Genomic DNA, 16,202 nt, shown 5'->3' with positions numbered 1-16,202 from the left:
CTTGGGATTTCTGTGTGGAAGAAAGGGATGATGCTGGAGCTTGTGGTACAGGGTATCTCTTACTACAGCCAGTTACACCTGTTTAGCTGGAGTTCTATAAGAAGGGAAAAATAAAATTTGTTTGTGATTAGTCAAGTTCTGACTAGTTTTGATTTATTACTCTTCATCCGAAGCAAACAGTCGGGGCCTTGCAAAAAAACCCCAACCCTATTATAATATATCTGTAGCAGGATATCTATCATATGTGATATAGATTATATGACTGTTTCCATAGTATGCTTTTAATGTGGGTTGATTAACACACACTGGCTGGTATATGTTAAAAATATGTATTCTCACTCATGATCTTAAAATGAAGGGAGAAATTGGGAGAAAATTTTACAAAAAAAAAAAAAAAAAAAAAAGGCATTCGATTGCCACAAGATATCCTGAGGCTCACAAAGATTATTAGAGACTGGTTTGTTTCTCTGCCCATGGGACAGACAACAGTGACAGAGACTGCTGCTATTGGTCTGTTTCTGGTTTTTGTTATTGGGGCATGATATTTTCTTCTATTTTACCAAATGAATAAACAGCTTAAAACATTTGTCAAGACTGAGATATGAATGTATTTTATTGATGAGGTTTGGGGAAAGATCAGCCTGCAAGATTAGCAAATTTTAATTCCTTGCAACTTTGAATTTAGCTATTAAACATTATTTGTATGTTTTTAATTAGACCCCTGTTTAACCCAAATTTCTGATATTGGGGAGAAATTACCATTTGATGCAAGTTCAGCACACTTGATGTGATGTGAAGGTTGGAGGGGCAAAAGAACAAAACATTTTGACAGTCTTTAGTGGGAAGAAAAAGGACCAGAAATGGCAGTGAGAGCAAAAATGGAATTGGTGGTGATGTTAGGGTGGTTTTATTACTGAGTTTAGAACAAATCAGGGTAGGAAAAGCTTACAGTACAATGTTTAGGTTTTAGAAAATATTTACTGGAACTTCTCTGGGTCACCCAAACACTTCCCTGAGAGAATGAGAAAAAAGAAAATGAAAGTCAGAACAGCAGCTCCAATCCCTTAATGGGATAGACTGAGGAAAATATTTAGGTTTTGTGCTGCATTTCTTTACAATAATGGTCCTGGTAGAAGGGGTTGTGATAACACTGTGTGCTGGGCCAATTAACAAGAGCACATCTGCATTCTGTCTAGATGCTCCTTAATCTCAGCTGATCTCTGAGGGACTCAAGAGTGTAGGGGGAAATAATTTAGGATTCAAAGGCTCATATCTTATCCTTTTGTTGCTATGTGGGAGCTGTCTTAAAAAGCTTCCCATTTAGTGATGATGGCTGGGAAGCTCCACAGGGAAAGTGATGGTTCCCACTTTCTGAGGACTGAGGCCAGAAATGGATTTTTAGCTTAAACCTGAAGCTTTGGACTGTACACAGAAAGAATTCCTTACTTTATGGAAATGCAGGGATTTTGACTTGGTACCTCTTAAGGTGCATAATCAATGTCACCAATTTGTAATGGAGATTTTATTTTCCTAGAGCAGCTCAGCTTTCTTCCCTGTGCTTGCTGCAGCTACAGCACTCCTATAGCAGACACCAAACTGCTGCAAAGCAATGGCCACCCTACTTTGGAACAATAAAATGGGGGTAGCACTTTGTTTTCATGTACTGGGGCAGTTTGGCCACTTGCTCTTAAGGAGCCTCCATTAACTAAGGGAGGATGAAGAAAAAGAACAGACAGATGTGGCTGCAGGGTTAATTTCTTCTTGTTGTTTCTGTCTTTCACAAGAGGTACTGTACAGGCTGCAGAAAAAATACCTATGTTATGGAAGTTCTGATGTGAACAAAGGCAGAGACTATTAAACAAGGGGTAGTGCACTGCCACAAGCTGTGATTACACTGGAAGTTCTGTTTGGGCAATTTTTCCCATTCTGCCTGTGTATCTGGCAGTGTCCTACATTGCCCTGCCCAGAGAGCATGGTGCAGGTGTGCTGTGTATACCGTGATCCATACATACATTTATTTGCAGGGAGGCACACAGGGTCAGGAAGATGCTAACCCAGTTCTCTGATTGATATGCTGTATAATAATTAAGAGCCCAAGGAATTGTTGCAGCCTGGATTGTTTTCTCTATAGACACTGGTAGCAGTATTTCAATGATGAAAAACCTGACAATAGTCCACAACTGTGTAGGTATGACATAGAATATTGATCAGTTAACGAATGGGAGTTCATAAATTTCATCTTATTCCTGTTGCTTATGTGAATTCTGACCTGCTTCAAGGGTGATGTTTTTTTTCTCCCTGAGGTTGGCTGTCATTTTATTAGATTGATTATTCTGCTGCACTTTTTTTAGTGTATAACTGAGTTCAGTTGTGCTGTATCAAGCCATTGAGTGTATGACAGAATCAGAACTAAAAAACTTGCATTTTAATAGTTATTTGCTGAAACTGGTACTGAATTTCATTAGTAATGATGGCATGTTGAGGCCATAGTTGAGAGCTTTAAGAACTCAGAGAAAAATTAAGAACACTGATGAATCTGGAGCCATCCTCTAATGTTTTGTTCTGTTTTATATTAAGTTAGAAAAAACCAAAGGGAACTTAAGCTGTCAATCAGCAGTGGTCTAATGGGAGGGTAGGAAGCAGAGGGAGCCATTAAGACTTTGACTGCAGTCCTTCACTGCCGAGGAAGTTTCTGAGCAGTACCTGGAGATTTACGGTCCAGCACTCCCTGTTATCCATGGGTGCCCTTGCACCTCGGGGCACGGCTGAGGGCTGGATGGGCAAGCTGTCACCCTGTCACACTGCCCTCATCTCCCCAGGCCACTGAGCTGTGGGAACTCAAAATGTCTCTCAGACATTTTTAGAGGTTCCAGGCCTTGGTCAGAGGCATTCTAGACCCCGTCAGGCAGCTGAGTTTGAACCATGGAATGAGTTACCAACTTTGAAGGTGTAACAAGCAGCCACAAAGGGTTAGATAGTATAGTAAATGTAGTTACAAAACAGAGGGGAATTTTTTTAGTATTGCACGGGGGGGGGGGGGTTTAACACTTATACAGGGGGGTTTTTACTTTGTACATGGGGGTCAGAAGTTCTAAGATGGAGGAAAGTGGGCTGATCCTGTTCTTCCTCTTTCTTCTTCCTTACCTCCATGTTCTTAGTGATGTTGGCACTCACAGATTGGTTTAGAGTAGAAAAGCACTTATTAATATAGGTAGTAGTTATTGGGGGAAAACTATAAACATCTAATACATAATATATCATATAAAAGACAGCAGCAGCCCTGGGCGGGGAGAGAGAAGAAGAAGACACCAGGCAGTCAGGGGGTGTGTGTGTGTGTGCCTCTGCCTGGGTTGCTGACCAAGCAGCCACAGCCCGAGAAGACAATCTTTAAAGAACTAGCAATAAACTGCCTTGAGACCAAACAACAAGAGGCTATGAAGTTTTTCTTTGGGAGCACGGGTTGGAGGAGAGACTTTACCACCACTCGAGACCCCAGACCAAGCCCGGGGTTGTCACCCTGAGTCTGCCAGGGCCACCAGCGGGGCCGGTCTGGCACCCCCGTTTCACCCAGCTGTCACTGGCAGGCTTGAAGGCTTGAGAGAGGGCTCAGCTCCGAGTTTGGAAACACCAATATTGACATAGATGAGGCTTAGGGGAACATGTCTTTGAAATTCAGTGTTTTCCCCTCCACTTTTCACATGGATATGTTTTTCTAGATTTCCATAAATCTGGAAAGAAAGTAGTTATTCATTTATCAAGATCCTTGAGCACAGCTTCAGCAAGGACAAGAAAACTCCTTCCTTTTCTTGCTGCTGCTGAGTCCCTTTGCTCACATGTGCTGTAATGATCATAACGATTATTTGATATTTGCCACTGTCCTCCTCATGCCACAAGGTGTTTATAGAAAATTATCAGTTCTTTAGGTGGATTTATCTTTAGATTTCTGAAGGGATGCTTGCAGGGTTTTTTTGTGTGTGCTCCCAGTTAGTTTTTATCTGTATCTTATTAATGTATCATTGATCTGTTTCAGCAGAAGGCTTCAGCTGTCAGACTAACACCCATTGTGAGCTGGGTGAAAGTCCAGTGGAAACAAATGGTGGGTGACAGGAAAACCAGTGGTTTTAAGGGGGGGCACAAGAGAGTAGAAAAAAATAGATTTAAACATAATTTTTATACCCATAGCTAAACAATCCTTTAACTTGCTTGATATTTTTCTCCCCAAGCAAATACAGAATTTATGTTTGTTTTTTTTTTTCCATTTTGATGTATTGCAGGCAGTTAATGAAGGAAATTTGATTTTAAGGCTGTGCAGCCAAGGCAACATGCTTCAATAATGTGTGTGGAAACTGCAGCATTAATAGTCAGTCCTTGCACTGTATTCTTATGGCATGTATTACATTTTTCCTGCATGCTGAGCAGCAAGAATCTTATTTGTGCAGCCTTTAAAGGAAAAGATAGAAAACTGTCAGCATGAAAATTTTTACTGTTCACTGTAAGATGTATATAAATATACATATGTATACAATTAGTCTGTGAAATTTATGGTCTGTATTAGAATTTAAAAAAAGGGCAGATTATAAAAGCCAAGATCAGTTTTCAAACCAATTTATATTGAACATTGAAGAGTACTACAGTATTACAGCCACACTTCCTGAGTACAGGTATTTTTACTGACCATAAATAAATTCAAGTAACCTTCAGTGCAATTTACTTGACCAAATCTTTTATGTGGGAATTTGTATTCATGAATCACCATGTGTGCTATAATGAGTAAAAATGGTGTGTAAAATTTGGTCCTAAAAGTTGTGGTTTACAGACAGATGAGGTACTTAGCTTTGACTTTATTTGCTACCTAGGTCATTCAAATCTATGCTCTAAAATAAAACCCCTAAGCCTCTGATGAAGAAAAAAGCCATTAGTCATCAAGCCATGTTCATCTGTTTAATATTAATCAGCTGCTGTTTCTGAATTGATGTTTCTGTTCATGTCACAGAAGAATTACTGGGAGTGGTGGGTGGGTGCTCTGCACACAAGGTCAAATAGGCTGCAGAATGCTGTGCTGCTTTTTGCAGCAGATGGGTAATGTTACATGGATTTTAATTACTGCAATTGCTCCTGACTTTGAGGAAGTACTCTCCCTTAATAATGACAGCTTTGGCCATGTAATTGTATTTAAATTCTGTGGCTCAGATGTGTTTGTTTAAAGATGCCATGCCTCTGCCCATCTGGAGAAGAATAATTACTGAAGCTTAACTTTCTTGTTGTTCCTTTTCTAGTAGCAACCCTTTATACTGTATTGATATTTTTCAAGGGGAACTTGAAAGAGCCCGTTTTCATTGGGAGGGTGGTGGGTGTTGATTCACAGAGCTTTTAAAACACCTCTGCAGCTGATGGTCTGCAGGAATAATTTTGTTGAGGGACGCTCTGCTGAGCATGGGCTTACAGAGCTCCTTTGATGTTGAGTTCTCACAGCTCTTCTGCAGCACAATAGAGAATGTGCCAGCAGATGACCCCTTGAAATAGATTTGTACCTGTGAAGAGGTTTTTTTAATCTCCTTTACCCACTTTTCCACTCCACTTTCTAGAAAGTACTAAAGAGCTCTTATTTCTTTCAATGTATTTCTCCTCCAGCGTGAGGAACAGTGAAGGAATACTGCTATTTGGGGTCTCCTATTCTTTTTCCCCCTCCAATATCTACTTTTTGGTATAGTTTATTGCCCATCTCCCTGCATGTCATGCAAGGGTATATAAAGAGTTTGCTCTTTGGTGGGAACTATCTGGAATCCTCATTTCTTAACTAGTTTTCTGGATGTAGAGGCTGAGAGATGGCTGAAGATGGATAGAGTGGACAAATGGAAGGCAGAGAGGAACAGATGCATTTATTTCTTTCTTTCTGTGGGTAGGGGAAGAAATACTGTTTTTGTCTTTCAGTGTGGAAGACTCTGCTTTATATTTGACATTCAAATGGCAAAAGCCAGGAAACAAGTGTCTGGGAAAGGTGATGGGATTGTTGGAAGTCTTTAACAAGATATTAGATGGATATCAGGAATGGCATTGATGTAGTTGCTCTTATCCTGGGAAAGATAAATGGACTACTTGATACTGCCCAGGGGCCCCTTTGTGATCCATTTTTTATTACTTTTATGTTCTTTGGTAAGCTAAGGATCAGGACTAGTTACATGACTGATTAATTTTAACTCGGCCCTCTACTAGTTTAATGCACTGACCCAGGGACAAGATTTATTGGTACTGCTGGCCAGCCCTGGGTCTGCATGTCAACTCCCTCAGCTTTCCGTGCTCTCACCCAGTCCTGCAGCACAGCCTGCCCACAGCAGGGGAGAGCAGAGGCACTTGCTCACAGATGTAGATATTGCAATGTCTTGCTGGTGTTTCCAAGGCCAAAGATTGGCTTGGAAATTGGAAAAAGCAGAGCTTAGGTAGTACTTCGAGGCAGGGCAGGTTGGGGAGGCTGAGCTGAGAGCCACGACCTGGCACGTGCATCCCTCAGCAGCACGGCTTGGTTACTGGTGTGAGCAATAGAGAGAGGGAAGGTAGAACTGAGCTAGCAGCCAGCAGTAACTAAAATAGCTCCAAGTTCTGAGGAGGAGCATAAAAATGTGGCAGCCATGGATGGGAAGAAATGATGATGTCTGGCTCCAGAGCAGAAGGCTGCAGGATCTGCTTTATTAAAACTATACTGTATTACATTCATATACAATTTAATGAGATACTATACTATTCTACATACTTACTTCATATCTATCTAATGAACTAACAAACTCGTGGCTCTCTGCTGAGAGTCCGAGGCACAGCTGGATCCAATTGGTTACTGAACCCAAACAACCTTCACCAAAATCTAATCCAGCAATCACTTCACGTAAACAATCCCCATACCACATTCCACATGGGGAAAACAAAGGAGCAGAGATAAAGATTGTTTTCTTTCCTTCTCTCTGTGCTTCTCCTGAGAGAGAGAATTATGTCTCTCTGCCCAGAGAATGTGAATGTCACAGAAAGCTTACAAGCAGCAAAGCTCTGTGCCTGAAATGGGGGATGGTGGAGCCACTGTCCAGCATGCCTGTTATGAATAACGATGGAGTTGTTGGCTTTCACTGTCATGTATTGGCTCTTGCAAATTATTATTAATCACAATAGATTTGATATAGTACAGTTGGTAACCACTTTTAGCTGCTTTAATATAGTATAATTAGTCAGCTTTCGTGGCCAATATATTAGTGTGATAAAGATATAGTTTAGGCCTTAGCAAAATACTAAAATAGATACAATGGGTTGTGCATTGTAATGTTAATTTTTTGAGGAAGTAGCTAATGCTTTTCTTGTGTAACTAACTGACAATGGTAAGAGTAAATTAGATAATATTTAATGTATTGAGGAGTATCTCATCTGCATGTTAACATTGAAAAGAACCAAGAAAATAAACATTGAAAGAAAGAATGCAAGGAGGAATTTACCACTTTCCCTCTGGTTATCAAGAACTGTCAAACCACAGAACAGGACCTCATGAAGAAATAAAATATATAAATTTCATCTACAGTATGGCATGTTCTTTAAGAAGACAAGTCAAAGGTTGAACCAAGCAAAAGAATTCCCAGAACATATAAACGCAAAAGAATGTTTGAATATGTATAATCTGCATGAATATGTATTAAACCAATACAATGAAAAAATGTATAAGAAAATTGTTTTAAGCTAAATCATGTACCTCTGGCAGTTGCTAAGCATTCAGTGTGCTGTTTATTGTCTCTTTTATCCCTTATTAAGCTTTTAAAAATTTTAAAGAGTGAGCCTTGTTTCTCACACTTGGAGACAGATTATCACAGGAGCTTTGACAACATCCTGACAGCAAAAGTTAGGGAAGGACAGAAGAAAGCAATGTGAAAGAAAGGAGCCAATGAACAGGGATGTATTTTTCTATACCAGCCAAGCATAATGAATCCTAAAATAGTAGACCTCACCCCTCTTATTTGGGTGTTTTGGTGTTTTTTCTCTTTCTTCCTTTTCACCTTCATTCATTCACTTTACTGGCTCCTCAATGTTTCAGTGCATACAGTGAGATCTTTGTCCTGCTGAAGGTTATATTTAATTTTATAATTTATATCAATAGGGCTGGGTTTCCACCTCTGGAACTTGGAACAGGTCATACAGTTGTTGCTGAGCAGCAAACATACCCAAATTAGAAATGACGGGTTTTCCTATTCCCTATCTCCTGCTAGCACCAGTGCCAGTGTATCCAGCCTGTCAGGAAAATCAGGGAGTATATGCACCATTAAAACTATCTATATTTGTTTTCTGGAGTGGCTTGCTGCCCTTGATCTGGCTGGTGATGTGGAAGGTAGCACTGGCCCAAGGGAGGGTCAGGACCTGAGAACAGAAGCTGTGGGACTGATGAGCTTAAACTGATCACAGCCCCACACCCTGTTAGCACAACTTTTGTTGCTTAGCCAGTGCCCCTTTTGGGTCAGGAAGGAAGTTTGGCATTTTGGACCTGACAGATGGCCTCTCAGAGATAGATGTAACTGGCAGATGCTTCTCCTAAGTGATCAGTTACGCTTTAAAACCAGCTCTTGGCCTCTTGATGAGCTTGAAAAGGCCTGTGCAGCTTCTCCATCAAAAACTCTGCCTTGAGGCATTGTCATGTAGAATCACTGCAGTTGGCTTCTTAAATTGTATATAGAGCATAATAGGAAAGGTTATAACTGGGGGAAAAATATCCATTCAGTCCAAAATGCCCCAGTTCCACCCCTTCTTTTTTTTTCTTTAACAAATCTGTCAAGAGCAATTTAGGTTTGGTATTTTTATACTACTACTCATCCTGCTGTAAGGTGATGTGGAGTGGGCAACAACCCCTGCTTCAGAGAGTGCAGACCTGAAGAAAAGGAGGCTCAGGGGAGACCTCATTGCTCTCCAGAACTACCTGAAAGGAGGTTGTAGCCAGGTGAGGGTCAGGCTCATCCCCAACTAAAGATTGATAGGATAAGAAGAAATGGCCTCAAGTTGCACCAGTTTAGATTAGATATTAGGAAAAAATTTCTTCATCAAAAGGGTTGTCAAGCACTGGAACACGCTGCTTAGGGAAGGGGTTGAGTCACAAATGCTGGAGGTAATGAAAAGGTCTGTGAACGTTGCACTGATGGACATGGTTTAGCAGTGGCCTTGGCAGTGCTTGATTTGATGGTGGTAGAACATGATCTTGTCAGATCTTTGGTCTTCATGTGCATCCTCCCTCCTCCAGCACCCTCTCTCCCTTGCCATTTGTGACAGGCAATGTGGTTTATCCTAAGACAAGTACATCAGGTGGGAATTGCAGGAGGGCCTGTCTGGGTGCTCACATAGCATCCACAATGTCCTCCTCATGGCAAAATTTGTTGCAGCCAATTGATATTTTGTTATTTGCAATGACCATATGTTCATGCATGAAGCCATTCCACAGATATGTAGAAAAATCATATTAACTGGACAGTGCTATAACCCTGGAGTCTGAATTTTCTCTCACACTTTTTAAATAAAGTTTAATTTGGTAAAGTTTCTCATTCTTTGAAGGAATGAAGAATATTATAGCAGTGTTTGTTACAGAGTGCTGATATTAATTACAAATAAGTATAATTAATACAGTAAGAAATAATTTATGTGTAATTAATACAGTAAGAGATAATTTATGTAGAATTAATGCACTAATAGTTAATTGCTATAAATGCAGTCAAATCAAACCATTATTTTTCAGATAATATGTATGATTAGAGATTTGTGGTTCATACAGTCTTATAAAGAAGTCATCATAATATTATGTGGCCATGATACTGAGCAGGGAAATTTAATACCCGAACCACCAGAGCATTGCTTAGTTCTTTATTTTCTATATAATTATACATGAAAGTCAATAAAATAGCTACTTTGTAGGGATTTATATGGGGCAGGATTTACAATGTTAAATATGATGGGTTTCAACCCCTGTGATAAGTATATAAATGGGCCATTTAATTGTCCTTGATACAAATTCACCCTACTTCTTTAGATTTAGCTATTCCAATTAAATGCACTGAGCATTTCAGATTATTAAATTATTAGGTGTATTGTAAATGCTTTATTTGAGATCTGTTGTTGGTGAAGGAACTTGAAAAATACGTTTATCATGATCTGCCTTCTAATCTGTATGCTATAGCCAACAAATATATGGCTTTTTTCATCCTTCCCTTTGATAGTGCTGTCATTTTGTAAGAATATGTGCAGAAGGGAAAGATTCTAGGTACTTATGCTATGCTACAGATATGTTTTCAAAAATATCTTGTGCACAATAGCATTTTTTGTTTCCTGGTTTTCAGACAGTGAGTGATATATCTAAAGCCAAGGTATGTCAGAATTGTACATAATTTCAAAAGTTAGTGATTTCTGGGTTTGGACAATAGGAGATGAATTTGTGTTCTTAAAGTAGGATGCCAATACAGCTGCTTAGAGCAGAAACAGTATCATGAAGTCTAACAAAGCCACCTGAGTGAAGCTTTTTGAAGGATGAGACTGGAAAATTTCAGGTTAAAAAGGAGGTTGCAGACCTCTGACAGCTGTGAAGATGTCTTTGAAATGATTTATTTTGGAATGTAAAGATATCCATGTATTGAAATAGCAAAGTTAGTTCTGTAAGAGATGGTCCAGCCCTGTTTAGCTGGACATCTGCATGTATGAATTGGGGTGCAAATTCTGCAAAAGGGTCAGATAAGATCACTTTAAGTCATCCACAAAATCCCTTGATGTTTTTAAATATACCTGGAAGCATGGAAAATGCCATTCTTTCAGTTCAAATTGAGTATTCCTGTATATGAGGGAAGGAAACTTCAAGGCTAGTGTTGAGGACTCTGGGGACTTAAAACACTTGATGACAAAAAAAGAGAATGTTTTTACTCTTCAATTGCAACTTTCATTCTCTCTTCTCTCAACCCTAGTTAAATTGAATTTTCTATCAATATTACTGGTCTTCATAAAAAATACATCTTTTATTTTCCTCTGCAGAGTAAAGTAAACATGGCACACAAATTTACAGTGAGACTTGTCAACAGACACATAAGATGATGGATATTAGGCTGAGCATCAACTTTCTCTTATATTTAATTTACTACTAGTGCAATAAAACTGTCATCAGATTGAATGGGGTTTTATCCTGCATCAGCTAGAAAACACTGCTATTAAATTGGAAGTGTACAATTTTGGTGTATACCATATACCATTGTTCTCTTGCTCTCTCGTGAGTTATGAAAATTAAAAAGTTAGGTACAGTATCATGCTGTGGCTTGCATGTTCCAACATCTAAGTAGGGATTTAGTCTGGGTAGTTCAGGGCATAAAATTAATTGATGATTTATAAGGCTGCTTTTTCAGTGTGAAAAATAATATGTTTTACTGCAGTAAGGACCTGAAATCTCTTAATGAACATTTGTTTGAACAGAGTGGATGGAAAGAGCCCAAACATTAGTTCCACAATTTCTGGGGGGATGTCAAAAACAGTAGACAAAAAAAGTCTTTTATGTGCTCCAGCTTAGGGGGTGACGAAATATTTAATAGGAATGCATTCATTTAAAAAAAAGGCTTCAAAAAACAAAACAAAAAAAAAAGGCTGCCCTATCCCAAGAAATTCAGTCTATTTTTTCACAGTTCAGGAAACCAGAAGCCATTGGAATTCACTTTCTTGGAGATGAGAGTATTCAGCTTTAGGGGTCCCTTCCTTGCCAGTTTGGTTTTTTAGGTGGATTGATAGGCCACAGGAGCACAACAAGTGGCTTCCTAGGGCAGCACCTGGGAGTGCTCTGACATGAAAATGGTTATTTTTTTCATGGTATTCAATGTTAGCCATTTCCATTCCTTTGTTTTAAAGTAGCTTCTCACTTGCAATTATTTGATATTACACAAGGTATCGCAATGTATCTACACATGATTAATACAACGTGCTCTGTATGTGGCATATGAAATAAAACATTTTGAAAATCTAGGCTGAATCAAAAATGAACAACATATGCATATATAGTACATTTAATTTACTAAGAATGACAAACTTCTGTTATTTAATATTCTCTGAGCATATATTATGTTTAATTTGCTAAGAAGTACAAACTTTTATTTAATACTCCACTGATACTCGGAGACCTGTTAGGATTGATGGCTGGTAGTATACGGATGTGGTCCTTGCCTCTGCAAAACCTAGAGGTGTCTTTCACTTTTTATTTATTGCAGTACTGAAAATATATCTAAGTACCAGTAAATAGGTGACTTGAACAGACTGAGCCTCTTGTTTTTCATTGCCATGGTCTGCTCTGTGATGTGTATGTTCATTAGAGATGGTGTGGGGCTGACATCTTCCACAATTAGTGCTCACGTATAATGAGATGCATTGCTGACAAGGACTCTCTTGTTTTCTATAGTTTCACTGAGAGGCCTTTTCCTTCTTCTTTGGCACCAATCCATTAAAGCCGTTTCACCGTGTTCAGCTGGTGACTGGGATTGAAAATAATTTTCAGCCATTGAAATTTTGCTTGTGTGTCATCAGCTCCACCTCTTGGATTAATTTGGTTTTTGCAGACCCAGCACATAGTTCATAAGGGGATTCTCTCTGGGAATGTAAAAAGTCCTGAGGCAGTGCCCTAGTAAAAGCATCTGGCTCAATTGCTTTGTCCTGCAAGTTCAGTTCTTGATAAGTAGCAAAGTTTAATTATTAATTACTTGGCTAATAATTTGGGTTACATTGTCCTCTAGTGGCTCGTCTAGATAACGCCCCTGCTGGCAAAATCCTTTTGCCTTGTGTTTTTAAATCCTCTGATATTCTTTTCATCCATGTCCACCAAATAAAAAATTTACTTCTCCTTGTATCAGTACAGCAGATCTCTTCTCTTGCAAAACATCTCCTGCAGATGTTTTGCTTAATAAATGTGTATTTTGAGTTGTTCAAAATAATAGTGGGATTGTGAGAAGCTAATACATTTAATCAAAGCATTTGTTGAAAATGTATATATCCTTCGTATCAACAGTAAAAGAGAACAAACTCAAAATGTTTTTTTAAAATAGATTCAGGACTAGTTTATTTCTAGAAAATACACAGAGGTCTTACATAAAGGAGATCAGAATGGCCCTCTACATGTCCTGTGGCTACTCACTCGTAAACCTCAGAAACGCTGGGTTTTGGACCTGTGGAGAGGAATCACTGCCTTTCCTGGCAAGCATAGAGAGCACTGGAGTGCTTTGCAGCTGGGTGTTTGCCAGCATAATGCAGATGTTTGCAAGTAGGAAGGGAGAGCTGAAGCATGGGGAATTACCCCGGGTGTTTCCAGTGACAAAAAACGCCTTTTCTATTGCTTTGCAAAGGTGATGCCCTGTTCTGTAATGTGCTGAGTTGGTTTTTCCCCTGTGTCAGAGCAGTGCTTCCAGTAGAGGCCTTGGCCCTGGCCATGGGAAGTGTGGCAGGTAGTGTTTGGGCAGAACATGGCACATGTGATGCTCCAAAAGGCAAGTCTTCCTTTTTCCTGCTGTTTCTTCTGTGATGAAATGCCATGGACAAATAGACTCTGCACTGCAGAAAGAGTTTCTCTGTGTATAAGAGGAGAATGATAGATGATTCTGTTTATATCTCCAAGATTATTTAGGAAGTAGCAGTTATAAATGGTAAAGAAATGTGTTATCTCTTTTAAAGAAATAGTGGTGCATTCCAGCAGGGTAATAGCTCATGTTTTCTGTTGCAGTTTGCAAGGGCAGGAGAGACAAAGGAGTACTTGTATCTTACAGAATTAATTTTCAAGGCTTTTTCAAGCTACCCTGCCTTGCAGTCTATCAGGGAAGTACTATATTGGGATTCTGTAAAAATTCCTTGTTCATGTCCTCCATTTCTGGCTATGTTTTATTCTTCCCTTTTAGAATCACAAAGTCAGAAAGTGGATTGTGTTAAAAAGGACCTTAAAGATTGCATAGTTCCAACCCCCCCACCATGAACAAAGACACCTGCTAGAGCAGGGTGCTCAAGGCCCCATCCAGCCTGGCTTTTTGGGGAGACCCTCCTTTCCTCCAGCAGTGCTGATGGCAGAGGCAGTTTGGATCATGAGCAGATATGTCCTGGCTGCTGCTGGTGGTCTCACCCCAGTGAGGGGCAGGCAGCGCCGCTGGGAATGGCTCACTGAGCTCTTCTGGGGTCCTGTTGGGATGCTCCCTCTCCAGGGTTCCTGGCAGTGTGGGATGGATGCCAGCCAGCTCATTCCCTGGGCTGGGATCATCCTCAAACACTGGAAGAGTAGCAGAGCAGCTTAATTTACCCTTGACACGGTGGAGTTGAGCATTTGGTGGTGTCTCCATACTGGCTCAGGGTGGCACACACCCCCACACCTGCCATAGCTGGGAATGGGACTGTGCTGGCAGAAAGAAAAGGTATAAAGGCAGCCTGGGGGTATAAAATGCTTTCACTTTTTGAAATCATGTGGTGTTGCTCTTACAATTTGTTCAGAGGTTTATTAGGCAGTGATGGATGCAGGAATATTTACATTTTTCTAGGGAATCTTTTCAGTTGTTTTCAGTTCAGAAATCAGGTAGTTTCTTTACTTCTTAATCAGCTGCTAGGAGGAGGGTGATGGTTTTTAGTTTTCTCTAACAAAACTTTTCCTTTTTAAAAGCTCTTTTGTCAAGTCTTGCATCAAAATTTTTTTGTTTCATGCTTTGTGAAGTTTTTTTTCCAGGGGTTTGTACTTATTTAACCAAGATCCTAATTCAGAATGTGGGGTTTTATCCTTCATGTACCACAGAGTAAGTGGTGCAGATTGATTGATTGGAGCCCCCTGACTACAATATCTGCTTAAACATTTTGACTTTTTCTTCAGGTATCTATCAGGCCAGTGGTTGCCCCCACTCTACACAGGAATCTTTTACAGAAAATCATTATTGCTTCCCAGATGTGCTGTTTTTGGCATCCCTGTAGTGAAAGGGTTCTGCCCCATCAGTAAGGTCTTTCCACCAGCCGCTGTGGCAATGCTCAGGATCCTCCTGCAGGAAAGGAGATGTGATTGACCATGCCCATTTCTCTTAATCAGAAAAATGCAGGCTTTCCTTCAAAGTAGGGCAGGAGGTTCTTCCTTCCAAACAGCTGTATTGCTCTCTGTTCTCTTCCAGCTGTGCGTTAACTCCACCTTCCTGTAGTGCCTTTTACATCGTGGTTATGCCAGCAGAGTCTTTCCAGAATAACCTCACCCTTAATGTCAAACTCAGTCAGAGCTGGAATCTGATGGAATCCATTTTTGGTGAAACTGATCCCTCATGCTCTCTCTCACAAGGCTGTCTGGGCACTGTATGTGCTAATGGGAAAAATAAAATGGTAACCTTGTATGTTCCCGGAGTGCTGGGAGTGATCCTGCTCCGCACAGCCAGGCGTTTGTCAGGCTTTTAACAAGTGCTTCCCACCCTGTGAGCCTCTCTAGTGCCTGCAGATGCAAATGTGAGTGCACCTTGCTCCCTAGCAGATGTCTCTGGAGAACAGATGTCAGTGCTCACTGCTTTTCTGTATCAATGTAAAATGCATCCTGCAGTGGAAAACAGGTGGTAATTTTATTTAAATCCTGCTCTTTTGTAGAGCAATGAAACTCGTGAGATATGCTACAGCTTTTCCAGGGTTTCCATTTCAATAAGCCTCTAGTCTTGAAACTGTTTTAATCAGTCTTCTCTATCAGATATTCTCATTTCTGCATTGCCAGAACCCACCTGAAATGATTGCTTGCCCTCAAATTAACAGTGATGGTGTTTTGATGGTGTACATTTCTATTTCAGGATTAATTTCTGTTTGGCTTTTTCTGAAGGCAGTGTTCAGCACTGAAGTGCCTGTGTGTGAATTGTAATGTACTTGTGTTATCTCCTGTCAGAATAACGAAATGGTGGAACTGCAGAGGATACGAATGAAAGATGAGATTCGAGAGTACAAGTTTCGAGAGGCGAGACTGCTGCAGGACTACACTGAGCTGGAAGAGGAAAACATCACTTTACAGAAACTGGTGTCCACACTGAAGCAGAATCAAGTAAGCCTCGAAAGATTCAAGGCACTGAACTGTAAATTGTCACTATTTTCTCCAATTTCCATAATGTGATCCCGCAGGGCAGTTTGATAGATGTTTCTTTGTACGTTTGGAGGGTTTTTTTCCCCCAGTTGGGTTTCTGCTGATCGCTTATTCTAAAATA

General features: G+C 40.1%; 1 protein-coding gene across 5 annotated transcripts in view; it reads left to right on the top strand.

Moving 5' to 3' along the window:
- Positions 1–16,202, top strand: part of BICD1 (BICD cargo adaptor 1) — a 167,436-nt gene that overhangs the window by 102,198 nt on the left and 49,036 nt on the right. For all 5 annotated transcript variants that reach the window (XM_021540005.2, XM_031507959.2, XM_021540007.2 and 2 more), the window contains exon 3: positions 15,890–16,042. In XM_021540005.2, coding sequence (XP_021395680.1) covers positions 15,890–16,042 — 153 coding nt within the window. The remainder of the gene's footprint in view (positions 1–15,889; positions 16,043–16,202) is intronic.

The sequence above is a fragment of the Lonchura striata genome, chromosome 5 (assembly GCF_046129695.1).
Source record: "Lonchura striata isolate bLonStr1 chromosome 5, bLonStr1.mat, whole genome shotgun sequence".
In the NCBI taxonomy this organism is placed as follows: Eukaryota; Metazoa; Chordata; class Aves; order Passeriformes; family Estrildidae; genus Lonchura; species Lonchura striata.
This window is presented reverse-complemented; position numbering and strand designations above follow the sequence as displayed.